The 14,710-nt window shown below is 41.4% G+C and overlaps 1 protein-coding gene across 1 annotated transcript in view; it reads right to left on the bottom strand.

Moving 5' to 3' along the window:
• LOC139442473 (kinetochore-associated protein 1-like) overlaps positions 1–14,710 on the bottom strand; it is a 65,827-nt gene that overhangs the window by 33,614 nt on the left and 17,503 nt on the right. The window contains exons 14-28 of the mRNA XM_071223281.1: positions 12,798–12,873; positions 12,091–12,216; positions 11,359–11,448; positions 10,409–10,450; positions 8,435–8,496; positions 7,644–7,758; positions 6,687–6,830; positions 5,635–5,691; positions 4,521–4,634; positions 4,169–4,288; positions 3,535–3,678; positions 3,252–3,350; positions 2,334–2,437; positions 1,698–1,800; positions 419–556 (exon numbers count right to left, since the gene is read on the bottom strand). Of these exons, the coding sequence (XP_071079382.1) occupies positions 419–556; positions 1,698–1,800; positions 2,334–2,437; positions 3,252–3,350; positions 3,535–3,678; positions 4,169–4,288; positions 4,521–4,634; positions 5,635–5,691; positions 6,687–6,830; positions 7,644–7,758; positions 8,435–8,496; positions 10,409–10,450; positions 11,359–11,448; positions 12,091–12,216; positions 12,798–12,873 (1,534 nt within the window). The remainder of the gene's footprint in view (positions 1–418; positions 557–1,697; positions 1,801–2,333; positions 2,438–3,251; positions 3,351–3,534; positions 3,679–4,168; positions 4,289–4,520; positions 4,635–5,634; positions 5,692–6,686; positions 6,831–7,643; positions 7,759–8,434; positions 8,497–10,408; positions 10,451–11,358; positions 11,449–12,090; positions 12,217–12,797; positions 12,874–14,710) is intronic.

Below are 14,710 nucleotides of genomic sequence, written 5' to 3'. Positions count from 1 at the left end.
TGGATCAGATGTGTTCTTGTTGGTGGCACATTTAATTTCCAAGGGCACACCTACACATCTTTGTGTTTGTTTTAAGTTTAACTCCGCACTCAGCAATATTCCAGCTATATGATGACTGTCTGTAAATAATCGAGTCTGGACCAGACAATCAAGTGATTGACATCATGAGCATCAATCAACACAATTGGGATACGATGACATGCATCAACCAAGTCAGCTTGACCACCCAATCCCGTTAGTAACATCTAACGACAAGCATAGTCACCTTTTACAGCAAGCATGGGTTGCTGAAGACCTATTCTACCCCGGATCTTCATGAGTGCCATGTGGACAGGAAAGCAGCACATGTCCAGTAACAGTCTGATTACATTTTACAAGGTACTATTTGAGAATCATTAATTACTTGATGGTTACTGACCCTGTTGTGAGCTACCAGCCACTGGAGTCGGAAGAAGTACAGCTCTGTCTCCAGCTTCATCTCATACGTGGTGATCAGCTGGACTGCATCCGTCATACACGTCGCCATGTCACGCGCCAGGATGTGGTACATCATTTGCTACAAGGTACAACATTATTGTCAGCATCGGTCATACACATGGACATGTCACACGCCATGAAGTGGTAAATCATTTGCTACAACGTACAACAATATAGACTGCATCGGTCATACACGTCGACATGTCATGTGCCAGGATGGGGTACATCATTTGCTACAACGTACAACAATATAGACTGCATCTGTCATACACGTTGCCATGTCATGTGCCAGGATGGAGTACATCATTTGCTACAATGTACAACAATATAGACTGCATCTGTCATACACGTCGCCATGTCACGCGCCAGGATGTGGTACATCATTTGCTACAATGTACAACAATATAAGCTGCATCGGTCATACATGTCGCCATATCACGCGCCAGGATGTGGTACATCATTTGCTACAACGTACAACAATATAGACTGCATCGGTCATACACGTCAACATGTCACGCACCAGGATGTGGTACATCATTTGCTACAACATACAACAATATAGACTGCATCTGTCATACACGTCAACATGTCACGCACCAGGATGTGGTACATCATTTGCTACAATGTACAACAATATTGACAGCATTGGTCATACACGTCGCCATGTCACGCACCAGGATGTGGTACATCATTTGCTACAACATACAACAATATAGACTGCATCCGTCAAACACGTCGAGATGTCACGAGCCAGGATGTGGTACATAATTTGCTACAACGTTCAATACAGCCAGATAAATTGTTATTAGGAATATTTTCTTAGAGGTATTTGTATTTGGCAATGTAAAAGCAATCTTCATGTCAATTTTTCACAATATTTGTGGTGTACTGTTTAAGTATCAACAGAAACATCCAATTTTTCTTACATCGTATTGATTCTTTTTACTTTATTCCTCTACTTGTATAACAAGCATTTGTAAAAGAAGAATAAATGAACAAATAAACAAACCAACAAATAAACAAACAAACAAACTTGTTTACTCTGTGAAAGCATGCTCAACCAAGAATTACTTGAACAACCCATACCTTACAATAACCAGGCCATCACCTTGTAAGTATTGATTATGTTGATTAGGGTAACCACAGGGAAAACAAAACACAACGAAATCCCCCCAAATGTGTTACAGTAAAATACCTCAAGAATGTAATTTGTTTCTTACCTGTATTTTACTTCTCGTTGGTAGATTGAGATTTTTCATGCCATACTTCTGCATCAGCTTCTTCACCTCCAGCATGTGACACTCCTCTTTAAGCGTCTTCACACTGAACAAAAACATCAAGTAAGGATAAACCAGGGCTTTACCGGATGTTAAATATTTGTTTTGAAACAAGGACATCACTATTTATAATTAGTGATTCAGAGAAAGCACAATGTAAGACATGGATATATGACGTTACAAAAGGTAACGATGCCATTTGTCAACAGCCGGTAGACTTCATGTAGGTCACAGTGGTAGTAAAGTAGTGGGCAGTAGTGGGCAGGGAACAAGCAGTAAATACTCATATCCCCCGCCAATATGACATGTCCGGATGTTTGCAAGGCAAGATATAATGTATGGTTTTCAAGATCTGCTCCGGAAACAAGTACTACCGTCATTTTCAGTCTAAGTCAAAGTCGATCATATGGAAACTCGAAAAATATTTTTGTTAAAGTCCAAAACTATCAAAAGGCACCAGTTTACCACCATGACCTATCTATGTGCCACGTTTGGTGAAGAAATATTTAACGGTTTTCAAGAACTGCTTCGGAAAGGAGCATGGCGGAGGATAATAAACCAAGTGTCGTCTACACTTACATGGGATGATCCAGCTGTAAGCCCCTCTGTATCAGCTTGTCCACGTTGTCACTCAATGGCAGGGATGCACACTTCATCACCTCCAGGATTGCCTCACCTTTCTCCTACAGCAACCACATTTTGAATATCAAGGCCCTGAGCTACTCTGTACGTTAACTGTGAGCTATTAGCCTGCTGGTTGTGCTGTTTTATCGAACCTTTGCAGTTTGTGCCCAAAATATCTACAAATTCAAACATCTTCACTAGCATCTCTTACAATAGATTTCAACTTAACAAAAGGATTACTATTAACTAAATTTCACCAGTCCAAATACATTTACTAGACTCAGGGTTTGTACCCTAATCATTTTCAAACACATTGTCTTAAGGCATCAGTTCAAAAGTTTGATGGATACAAATTTTAATTATTTAAGTTTAGGGGTGGGGGCATGGTGTTAATGGCCCTGAAAGTTTTCCCCTTTATAAAATCAAATAACCTGATTTCTCAATATTGTATATAGTAACTAAACTAAGCAAATTCTGAATCTATTCATATTCAAATGCTGTTAGGAACTGTCATTAAATACATCAACTCTTCCCATGAGGTAGGGTTTTGTTGGGTTTTTACCAGCACCAGTGGTAAGTCCTTCTAATGCAGTGCAAACTATAGAATGGCAGATTTGATCTTGAAAAACTCTACAAATGATTTTCAACACCTGGAAAATAAACTTCAGTCGATAAACCTCTGAAAAACACAATAATCTGTGACAAAGGAGGCAACGATACTCAGGAATTCAACATTTTCAGAATTTAACTTTTTTTTGTGAGATGAGGGGGTATGTCTCAAAACTCAAGGAACTAAGTGTTTTATTTGACATCAAATTTTGAACTGGTGGCTAAAGACTATAGACTGAAATCCAACTGTGTGTTTAGCCTCACCCTCAGGCCTTTGATGAAGTCGATGACAGCGATGGCCTTGGTCTCCCAGGGGGACTCCCCTGTGTAGGAGGTGATGTTGCTTGTCCGCTCCAGCAGATCCTGCCCGGACATCACAAACATCAATATCAATAACAGTATGTGTTGAAGAGTCGGACTGTATCAGCTAATAGTATTATGACAACTGATTTTCAAAACATCATCATATAAAGGTTTAATAGTCATAACACTCACAATAACCATCATGAAAAAAGCTGCAAACAATATTGAGCAGCAGTTTCCTTACCTTGATATACTTGGAGAAGACCTGATCTTCGTTGAGCCTGTGTTCCCGCATGTAGGGTCGGATCTGTCGCTCCAGGGTCGGCACAATCAGTTCTAGGGCCACCACCTTGTCCAGCATGCGGAAAGCCACACTCTCCGTCGTCTCCTGCAAGGAAGACAACATGTAACATGTGGTGAATGTATCCCCAGCCTGTGCTGGTCCCAAGTGGTGATGTATTTGGTCGGGTGGTCAGACTTGGGTGATGCACGCACACACGCACCTGTGTTTGTTCTTATGGTATTCTGTAATCAGACTTCGCATTTTGTTTCACAGGATGCGATAAGTTAATGGTAGTCCCAGTAGGTATCAAGTCGGGTTACTGGAAAACTTAAAATACATTTTGAAAAAAAGATGCAACTTTAAAGCATGAATCGATACATGGGTAGGCGTATCATGTATCAGATCGTTAGGTGTAAATTTGCAATGCAATCATACATCTGTGAATCACGACATCCGTAGATCACCCAGTCTGGGCAAAATGACACTATTGGCCATCATACTGTGACCACCGAATTCTCATTTCAGTCAGATCCTATGGGCGCTTGGCACCAACGTACAGAGCCCCTGACTGATTGGTTGACTGAAAGTTGCTGACCTTGAGAAACTCAGTAAGTCGAAGGTGACACTTGTACTTGTTGTGGAGATTACACAGGTGCTTCAGGGACGTCATCATCTCCTGCAGAGGCTGCAGTGTCTTCTCACTCTTGTTCACACTCTGCAACACAGGTTGTTTGTCAGTACGTACGCAGTACCTGGACATGTCTTGCTAGGATTATGCATTGTTGGTAAAATCATCAGCTACACAAACAGTACAGGTATATTGTCAACAAGGCAACACATTGTATATATGAAGTGACTTAATGTGAGTTCCTTTAGTACCACATTAATTCTTGAGTACTGAAACAGCTAACACTACACATCACCTTCATCAAATAATCTTTCATTACCTTCCTGACGTTTTCGGATGGATTATGTCCTGACGTGGTCGTCAGTTTTAGAGCCTCACTGACACTCCTGTGTGTCTCCTGAAGGAAGCCCAGGGCATTCTCTGGCCACGCCGTCTGAAACATGTCGAGTACTGCGGCAGTTATTATCTTGGTCCTGCTCAATGTTCTAATTCCATAACTTAAAATAGAGGAATGATATATGACTACGGTTGCAATTTCATGCTTGTCGTAAGAGGTGACTAACAGGATTGGGTGGTCAGGCTTGCTGACCTAGTTGATGCAGGTCATATCACAACTGCGTAGATTCTCATGATATTAATCACTGGTTTGTCTCGTACAGACTTGATTAATTACAGATAGCCATCACATAGCTGGAATATTGCTGAACAAACAAACACAATACAACATTCAGTCAAGCCTTAAATTATCAAAGTAAGACCTACTGGCAATGCTAGCAGAAAGGAACAGTTGAAGAGGATGGTATATTTATTGTTTGTTTGTTTGTTTGTTTGTTTGTTGTTTAACGCCGCACTCAGCAATATTCCAGCTATATGACGGCGGTCTGTAAAATAATCGAGTCTGGACCAGACAATCCAGTGATTGACATCATCAGCATGGATCCAGCAATTGGGATACGATGACATGCATCAACCAAGTCAGCGAGTCTGACTACCTGATCCCGTTTGTCAACGATCCCGTTAAGTACGTATGGGTTGCTGAAGACCTATTCTACCCCAGAATCTTCACGGGTCTGGTATATTTTTTTGACACAATTGAGTTTTCCCATTTAATGTTAAATTACTTGCTCAGCTGTTCATATGAAGAAAGGAGGTTTCAACTATAGCGTGTTGTTTAACACTCAGCAATAATACAGCTACATTATAGCAACCTGTCTGGTTCTGATAAACCAATGATTGATATTATGAGCACCAGCCCAGTCAGTCATGGTACAATGACACACAATCAACTAAGTGACCGAGCTTCATCGTACGGTAAATTTCGTCATCTCTTATTACATGCATTGGATACTTGGGAACAAATTTAATCCTGAATCCCCAGTGGGTGGTCTAATATAGAGAAATACCACAATGAACTAAACAGACAGAATGCTTACCTTTTCAAGGAGTTCCATGTTGAGAGCCTTTTGAATAACCCAGCTGACAATGTTGAACTGGAAATAAAGATGAAAAATGATATTAACAGTTAAAGTAGTCTAATTTAACAATAGAGGTGAAATGATACAGAAAGGTCACAATATGATATATATCGAGATATTGACTGCCTCTGTGTGTGTGTGTTTGCGTGTGTGTGTTTGCGTGTTTGCGCGTGCGTGCGTGCGTGCGTGTGTGTGAGATATTAAACCAGCAGTAATGTATTTTAGCAGCCGATCCTCTTGTACCGATACAAATACACGAAGCACAGGTGCATAATTTCACCTCTACTTAACAGTGAAATAAATCCTACTTCTCCCCAATGACAATAGCAATATAACATTTAAAACCTTCTGAAGCCATCCCTATACATATCATAACTATTATAATCTAGTCCAATCCTGTCAAGGCAAGCCAACAACCTACATGTGCACAGGCATATTTGTACAGATGTTGATGTGAGGGTGTCATTGTGTATGTCATTGTCAGGTTACCTAACATCACTGGGGCATAGAGAGTGTCTGTGGCACTCTCTATAGGCCACGACATACCTCTTGTATACTGGGAGTACTTCACAACATCAGATCAAGGCAACCAATGCATGAATCAAGATCACAACTTACCAATGCATGAATCAAGATCACAACTTTCCAAAGCATGAATCAAGATCACAACTTTCCAATGCATGAATCGAGATCACAACTTACCAATACATGAATCAAGATTACAACTTACCAAAGCATGAATCAAGATCACAACTTACCAATGCATGAATCAAGATCACAACTTACCAATGCATGAATCAAGATCACAATTTACCAATGCATGAATCAAGATCACAACTTACCAATACATGAATCAAGATTACAACTTACCAATGCATGAATCAAGATCACAACTTACCAATGCATGAATCAAGATCACAACTTTCAAGAGCATGAATCAAGATCACAACTTTCCAATGCATGAATCGAGATCACAACTTACCAATGCATGAATCAAGATCACAACTTACCAATGCATGGGGCAGCTTGGTACCGATGTGGGGTATGAGGGATGTCAGCAACCACCCCTGTATGTCTGAGGCTGTCATCCGGTCAGGGATCTCAGACAAGAAGTGGTCTATTACAGATGGGTTCAGTTTATCACCCCATTCATTCTGTAAGAAAGAATATTCCTTACAGTAAACAAAAAGACTATTTATCCTTCCAAAGGCGAATAATTATTCTCCTTATCTCACCTAGAGTACTATGAGTGCAGTCTCTCCTAATTGGTGTCTGTCCACACTCCCTGTCACCTGGTGTCTGTCCACGCACCCTGTCACCTGGTGTCTGTCCACACTCCCTGTCACCTGGTGTCTGTCCACAGTCCCATCCACCTGGTGTCTGTCCACAGTCACACCTACCTGGTGTCTGTCCACAGTCACACCCACCTGGTGTCTGTCCACAATCCCTGTCACCTGGTGTCTGTCCACAATCCCACCTACCTGGTGTCTGTCCACAGTCCCACCTACCTAGTGTCTGTCCACAGTCCCACCCACCTGGTGTCTGTCCACAGTCCCACCCACCTGGTGTCTGTCCACAGTCCCACCCACCTGGTGTCTGTCCACAGTCCCCCCTACCTGGTGTCTGTCCACAGTCCCACCTACCTGGTGTCTGTCCACAGTCCCACCCACCTGGTGTCTGTCCATACTCCCTGTTACCTGGTCTCTGTCCACAGTCCCACCTACCTGGTGTCTGTCCACACTCCCTGTCACCTGGTGTCTGCCCACGGTCACACCTACCTGGTGTCTGTCCACACTACCTGTCACCTGGTGTCTGTCCACAGTCCCTGTCACCTGGTGTCTGTCCACAGTCCCACCCACCCGGTGTCTGTCCACACTCCCTCCCACCTGGTGTCTGTCCACAGTCACACCCACCTGGTGTCTGTCCACACTCACACCCACCTGGTGTCTGTCCACAGTCACACCTACCTGGTGTCTGGTCCACAGTGTGAATGCCATGTGTGAGTTGCCGTCCCGCATTGATCTCAGACATTCCTTCAGGGTGTCCATCCTAGAGAAGTATTCCCAGGTATCGGCTCTGTAACTATGGTAACACAATCAGTGAGTGAATGTTGTGTTACACCGCAGTCAGAAATATTCCAGCTATTACCATGCCAGCATGTACATAAGGTTAAAGAAATAATAGTCTTGGTTCTCAGGCATCGCCCACATCATCATTAAGTTCACCACACGTTTCCTTTTTAAATCCATTTTTAAAAAAATGGAGAAAAATATCCTTAAATATTCCAACTCCAACGGCAGCCAAATACTGTATTCCAGTAATTTATTCATCAAGGAATATTTTTATGTCGGGAGGACCTTTTCCAGGTTGATAGTGTCTGGTTACACAACTGTTTATTTGGTAACATACTAGTTTGAAAAAAAAAAAACACACCGCTCACCCGCACTAGATTTTCAAAAGCAATTGCCTGAGAACCAATTCTTTTCTCTATTCAAGCCTAAGCTATTGAGGACCAAGTAAATCAGTGCTTGAGAACAAGCCCAACGATCCACTCCATCACAGCACAATGAAACAGTTTGGTCTCACATTTTGTGTCTTTGTGGGCTTTTTCTTTTATGCAGCACTCAGCCATATTCCAGATATATGATGGCCTGTAAGCACTTGAGTCTGGACCAGACAATCCAGAGATTCATATCACAAGCAATTATCAAGTCTGACCACCCAATTAAGACAAGCAAGTCCCTGTTACCACGGTTACCTGTGTTTATTTGATCCATAAATATATCTGTAGGTAATGAGACGCCCCTCAGTGCTCAGTAACTGGAAAAAAGGGATAGGGTGGATGTAGAAACATGTCTAATGTCATCAATAATGGCTAAATCATACCTCTAGAGAGTAAATGTTGTTTTACACTAGTCAGCAGTCAGCAACTACACACTCCCGCGCAGTGTTGACTCAGCATAACACCACTGCCACAGGCCAATTTGCATATCACGTGACCGGAACTTTTATCTTGTTTGTAAACAAACGAGCTTTTTCAGAAATCAGAATAGAACGGACTAATGCAAGTATTTAGGGACGGTTTACATATTGATTTGCATAATTATATAGATATGCTACTACAACTGTGACAGTGAGTTGCCTGACAATATATATTTATATATCAAAGTGACCGTATCGCTAGTTCTCCGTTGGGCTTCGATGACAGCACGTGGAGCCATACAACCAATGTAAACATAGGATAACTATGCAAAAACAAGTAGATTTTCACGTTTTAGGATACATTCTTAATGAACCGTAACCATTCTTTGACATTTGTGTATGAATATGTTAAAACTTGTCAAAAATGAAACAGATGAAAAGCATACGCAATATCTTGAATGGACTGTGAAAGATGTGACGAATCGTCACATGGCACTGGCCTGTGGCAGAGATACTATGCTGGCTGCCGACTGGAAGGAACTGTGGGTAGGAGAGTGCAGCGACTATACAGGGCTAGATGACATACAATCAGTCACGTAGGGCTGGGACGAGTCCAACTTTACTACCCGGGTACCCACACCCCTATTACCCGACACTACCCGGGTACCCACACCCCTATTACCCGACACTACCCGGGTACCCACACCCCTATTACCCGACCCTACCAGGGTACCCACACCCCTATTACCCCACACTACCCGGGTACCCACACCCCTATTACCCGACCCTACCAGGGTACCCACACCCCTATTACCTGACACTACCCGGGTACCCACACCCCTATTACCCGACACTACCCGGGTACCCACACCCCTATTACCCGACCCTACCAGGGTACCCACACCCCTATTACCCGACACTACCCGGGTACCCACACCCTTATTACCCCACACTACCCGGGTACCCACACCCCTATTACCCGACCCTACCAGGGTACCCACACCCCTATTACCCCACACTAGCCGGGTACCCACTGTTGGTTTCAAAATATAGGTACAAAATGTCCGATTTGACAGTAGCCTCAGCAAAATGTATTTAGATACATGCATAAAACGATCTGCTCATGCATATACACTGAAGTTGACTGAAGTTTTATCTTTATTTAAACATATATAAGTCAAAATGAATGCGATCATAGTCATGAAAATAAATGCGAACATAAGTGATTTGTGTCGTTAGAGTGAACTTTGTCATAAAAAAATATATCACGTGACTAACCATGGGTCCGGGTAGTCCTTTGGGTACCCGGGTCCTACTCAGTACCCATCCAGCCCGAGTACCCGAGGTACCCGTCCCAGCCCTACAGTGACGCCATACATTGTATTAAACCATCAGATCCTGATTGGTCAGCTCTTATAACAAGCTTGGGAACAATACAGACTCCCCACGAGGGAGACAAGCATGGGGTAGTGGGGACCTATTCTGGAACTGACTTCCCACGAGGGAGACAAGAATGGAGTAGTGGGGACCTATTCTGGAACAGACTCCCTCGAGGGAGCCAAGTATGGGGTAGTGGGGACCTATTCTGGAACTGACTTCCCACGAGGGAGACAAGAATGGGGTAGTGGGGACCTATTCTGGAACTGACTTCCCACGAGGGAGACAAGAATGGGGTAGTGGGAACCTATTCTGGAACAGACTCCCCCACGAGGGAGACAGGCATGGGGTAGTGGGGGCCTATTCTGGAACAGACTGCCCCTTTGGGAGACAAACATGGGGTACTGGGAATCTATTCTAACTTGAGACTAACCTTTGTCATCAGTGCTTCATCTGGGGTGGAGGATTTCTGCAGCTGTAAAAATATATTGACTGGTTTGATAGAAAACAATGACATAAGCTGTGTCACATTCACAGACTTGAACCTAACTCATCACAATGAAGGGTAGTGAGAAAGACCACTTGGCCAGTCAGGCCACATGATTTTTACAGGCCATAAAACATGTCAACAACCCTTGAGTGAGTTGATGTGTTTTTTCACCAGTCACCAATATCCCAGGTGGTCTGTAAGTAATCAGGTCAGACAAACAAATGACATATAGGCAAAGTGGCCACCCAATCCTTACTTAAGAGTGAGTGAGTGAATTTGGTGTTTTGAACAGCATTTCAGTTATGCCATGGCATGTCAGCTAATTGTGGGAGGAATGCTTGAAGTGATGCAGGCCCTGGATGTTTACCACTTTGGTGGAACCCACAAGCATGGGTGCAAAATAAGAGTGAGTGAGTGAGTGGGTTGGGTTTAACGTCCCTTTTAACAGTATTCCAGTTATATCAGGGCGTGTCAGCTTAATGTGGGAGGAAAGCCTGAAGTGATGCAGGTCTCAGACGTTAACCACTTCGGTGAAACCCACGAGCACGGGTATGGTGCTGACAAACCTAGAAACATAATCAGGGCGAACCGGGATTCGAACCCACAATCATATCATAGGTTTCTGGCGTGCCCAAGGGACACAACTCTGCACAGCGAATCGCAGCGCCTTAGACGATTGGGCCACCCGTACCCCCCAAAACAAAATAAGAACAAATCCAGGATTTTGGCATAATCATAGGATTCTGGCACCCCCAAGGGATGTGACTCATGGCCACCAACACCCCTTCCCCCACCATTTTAGAAAGCCCTGCGACAAAGAACAACTTGACAAAAGTAGCGTGTATGTATTTCAGAACTGTTGCTATGTTTACCATAGCTGTATAATGCCTCACCCTGGTCTTACAGAAAACAAGGAGTTTCCAAGTCTCGTCAAACGATGGTAACGCCGCCCTCATACACTTCTCTGCTATGTCAGCATCGTCCTGCACAACATCAGAAGCATTCAATCAGCTGATGGTTTGCTACTTGGATGATAGTCTACACCACAAAGAATGGATAAATCCATAATTTATACACATTTTGTCATTAAATAAAGGAGAAGATGACAAGGTTGTCAAATGCTCTTCTCTTTTGGATGTTAATAATGTCAAGCTTGCAACATATCCTATAACATTTGTCTAAAAGATTAAAAGATTTTAGGGACAAACAGAATAGTGAATTTCATTATCAGGTCCCTCAAAATTATTTCTGTATTAAAACTTAATGTGACGCTTTGAAATGTTTTCTGATATGTTGGTCAATAATAACATTAAGATACTGAAAAAAAATGGGGCTAACTTTGCTGACAGCTTTTTCTCTTCAGCTCTACACTTTAATCATCTTAATAGCTCAGCACTGATACCGCAATCGCTGCACTGACTAGCAAATGCTGCACTTTAACATACCACCAAAACTGTCAAATTATACAACCATTTTGTACATATCTTACAACAAAAAAAGACAACTGATGAGGAATTTTTATCATAATTATTTTGTTTTATTGTCTTCTGCCTACCCGTTACCGCAGAAACTGAGATGGAGATGAGAAACACAGAGAAACACAGAGGAAAGTATGGATGTCCAACCTTGATGTTGTGTAAGCAGTCCCAGAGTTGGGCGAGAAGGTCAGCTACCATGTCCGAATCACACTTGTGGACATTCCAGGGAGACAACTGGTCAAGAATGTAGCTCAGTTTCACCTTGTAGACAAGCTGAAATAGTAGTATCTGTATTGCAGTATCTATATGATTATCCTACACAACACATTACCTATGTGGGAATACACTACACACTTTGTAGACAAGCTGAAATAGCAGTATATATATGATTGTCATGATTTTGCTCTTTGGCCTTCACTGTAACCTAGGCTTGTTTCAATAACCATGGTAACAGGAAAATGATCAACAACTACAAGAAATTTTGTTTGTTTTGTTCTGAAATGACAGACCACATGACATCAAGACGATGAAAAGAAATCTGACAGTGTTCAGTTGAGGACTGAGGGAAAACATTTTAAAAAATGAGTTTAAAAATTTTGAATTTAAACTTTATTCTTTGTGTCAAAACTTTAAACCTATATCAGGAAATAATTATACTAATATTCTATACTGTAATAATAGCTTGTTACACTAAACTTGTTAAGTGAAATTGGCGAGTGAGTGAGTGATCGAGTGAGTGAGTGAGTGAGTTGGGCTTAACACAGCCTTAACAATATTTCAGTAATATCACAGCGCCAGTTGTTGTTCAGCATGTTCAGAACTATTATAGAGAGAGAAACTGAATTAGCACGAACCTCTGTGTCCAGATTAAACATCCGAGCAAACTTCTCAGCTTCCTCAAACCGCTGTTTGTGCAGAATCCTGTACAACCTGGGAATAAAAATTCCACATCTTAGTAAGAAAACACAGGAATAGTTACTTGACAGGTTTATTGGAGAGTCTACTACTATTCCACATCTTAGTAAGAAAACACATGAATAGTTACTTGACAGGTTAATTGGAGAGTCTACTACTATTCCACATCTTAGTAAGAAAACACAGGAATAGTTACTTGACAGGTTTATTGGAGAGTCTACTACTATTCCACATCTTAGTAAGAAAACACAGGAATAGTTACTTGACAGGTTTATTGGAGAGTCTACTACTATTCCACATCTTAGTAAGAAAACACATGAATAGTTACTTGACAGGTTAATTGGAGAGTCTACTACTATTCCACATCTTAGTAAGAAAACACAGGAATAGTTACTTGACAGGTTTATTGGAGAGTCTACTACTATTCCACATCTTAGTAAGAAAACACAGGAATAGTTACTTGACAGGTTTATTGGAGAGTCTACTACTATTCCACATCTTAGTAAGAAAACACAGGAATAGTTACTTGACAGGTTTATTGGAGAGTCTACAGTACTACTATTCCACATCTTAGTAAGAAAACACATGAATAGTTACTTGACAGGTTTATTGGAGCTTCTACTACTATTCCACATCTTAGTATGAAAACACAGGAATAGTTACTTGACAGGTTAATTGGAGAGTCTACTACTATTCCACATCTTAGTAAGAAAACACAGGAATAGTTACTTGACAGGTTTATTGTAGAGTCTACTACTATTCCACATCTTAGTAAGAAAACACAGGAATAGTTACTTGACAGGTTTATTGGAGAGTCTACTACTATTCCACATCTTAGTAAGAAAACACAGGAATAGTTACTTGACAGGTTTATTGTAGAGTCTACTACTATTCCACATCTTAGTAAGAAAACACATGAATAGTTACTTGACAGGTTTATTGGAGAGTCTACTACTATTCCACATCTTAGTAAGAAAACACAGGAATAGTGACTTGACAGGTTTATTGGAGAGTCTACTACTATTCCACATCTTAGTAAGAAAACACAGGAATAGTTACTTGACAGGTTAATTGGAGAGTCTACTACTATTCCACATCTTAGTAAGAAAAGACAGGAATAGTTACTTGACAGGTTTATTGGAGAGTCTACTACTATTCCACATCTTAGTAAGAAAACACAGGAATAGTTACTTGACAGGTTAATTGGAGAGTCTACTACTATTCCACATCTTAGTAAGAAAAGACAGGAATAGTTACTTGACAGGTTTATTGGAGAGTCTACTACTATTCCACATCTTAGTAAGAAAACACAGGAATAGTTACTTGACAGGTTTATTGTAGAGTCTACTACTATTCCACATCTTAGTATGAAAACACAGGAATAGTTACTTGACAGGTTTATTGGAGAGTCTACTACTATTCCACATCTTAGTAAGAAAACACAGGAATAGTTACTTGACAGGTTTATTGGAGAGTCTACTACTATTCCACATCTTAGTAAGAAAACACAGGAATAGTTACTTGACAGGTTTATTGGAGAGTCTACTACTATTCCACATCTTAGTAAGAAAACACAGGAATAGTGACTTGACAGGTTTATTGGAGAGTCTACTACTATTCCACATCTTAGTAAGAAAACACAGGAATAGTTACTTGACAGGTTAATTGGAGAGTCTACTACTATTCCACATCTTAGTAAGAAAAGACATGAATAGTTACTTGACAGGTTTATTGGAGAGTCTACTACTATTCCACATCTTAGTAAGAAAACACAGGAATAGTTACTTGACAGGTTTATTGGAGAGTCTACTACTATTCCACATCTTAGTAAGAAAACACAGGAATAGTTACT

This window comes from Haliotis cracherodii, unplaced genomic scaffold, assembly GCF_022045235.1.
Source record: "Haliotis cracherodii isolate W230 unplaced genomic scaffold, xgHalCrac1.p SCAF_5, whole genome shotgun sequence".
In the NCBI taxonomy this organism is placed as follows: domain Eukaryota; kingdom Metazoa; phylum Mollusca; class Gastropoda; order Lepetellida; family Haliotidae; genus Haliotis; species Haliotis cracherodii.
This window is presented reverse-complemented; position numbering and strand designations above follow the sequence as displayed.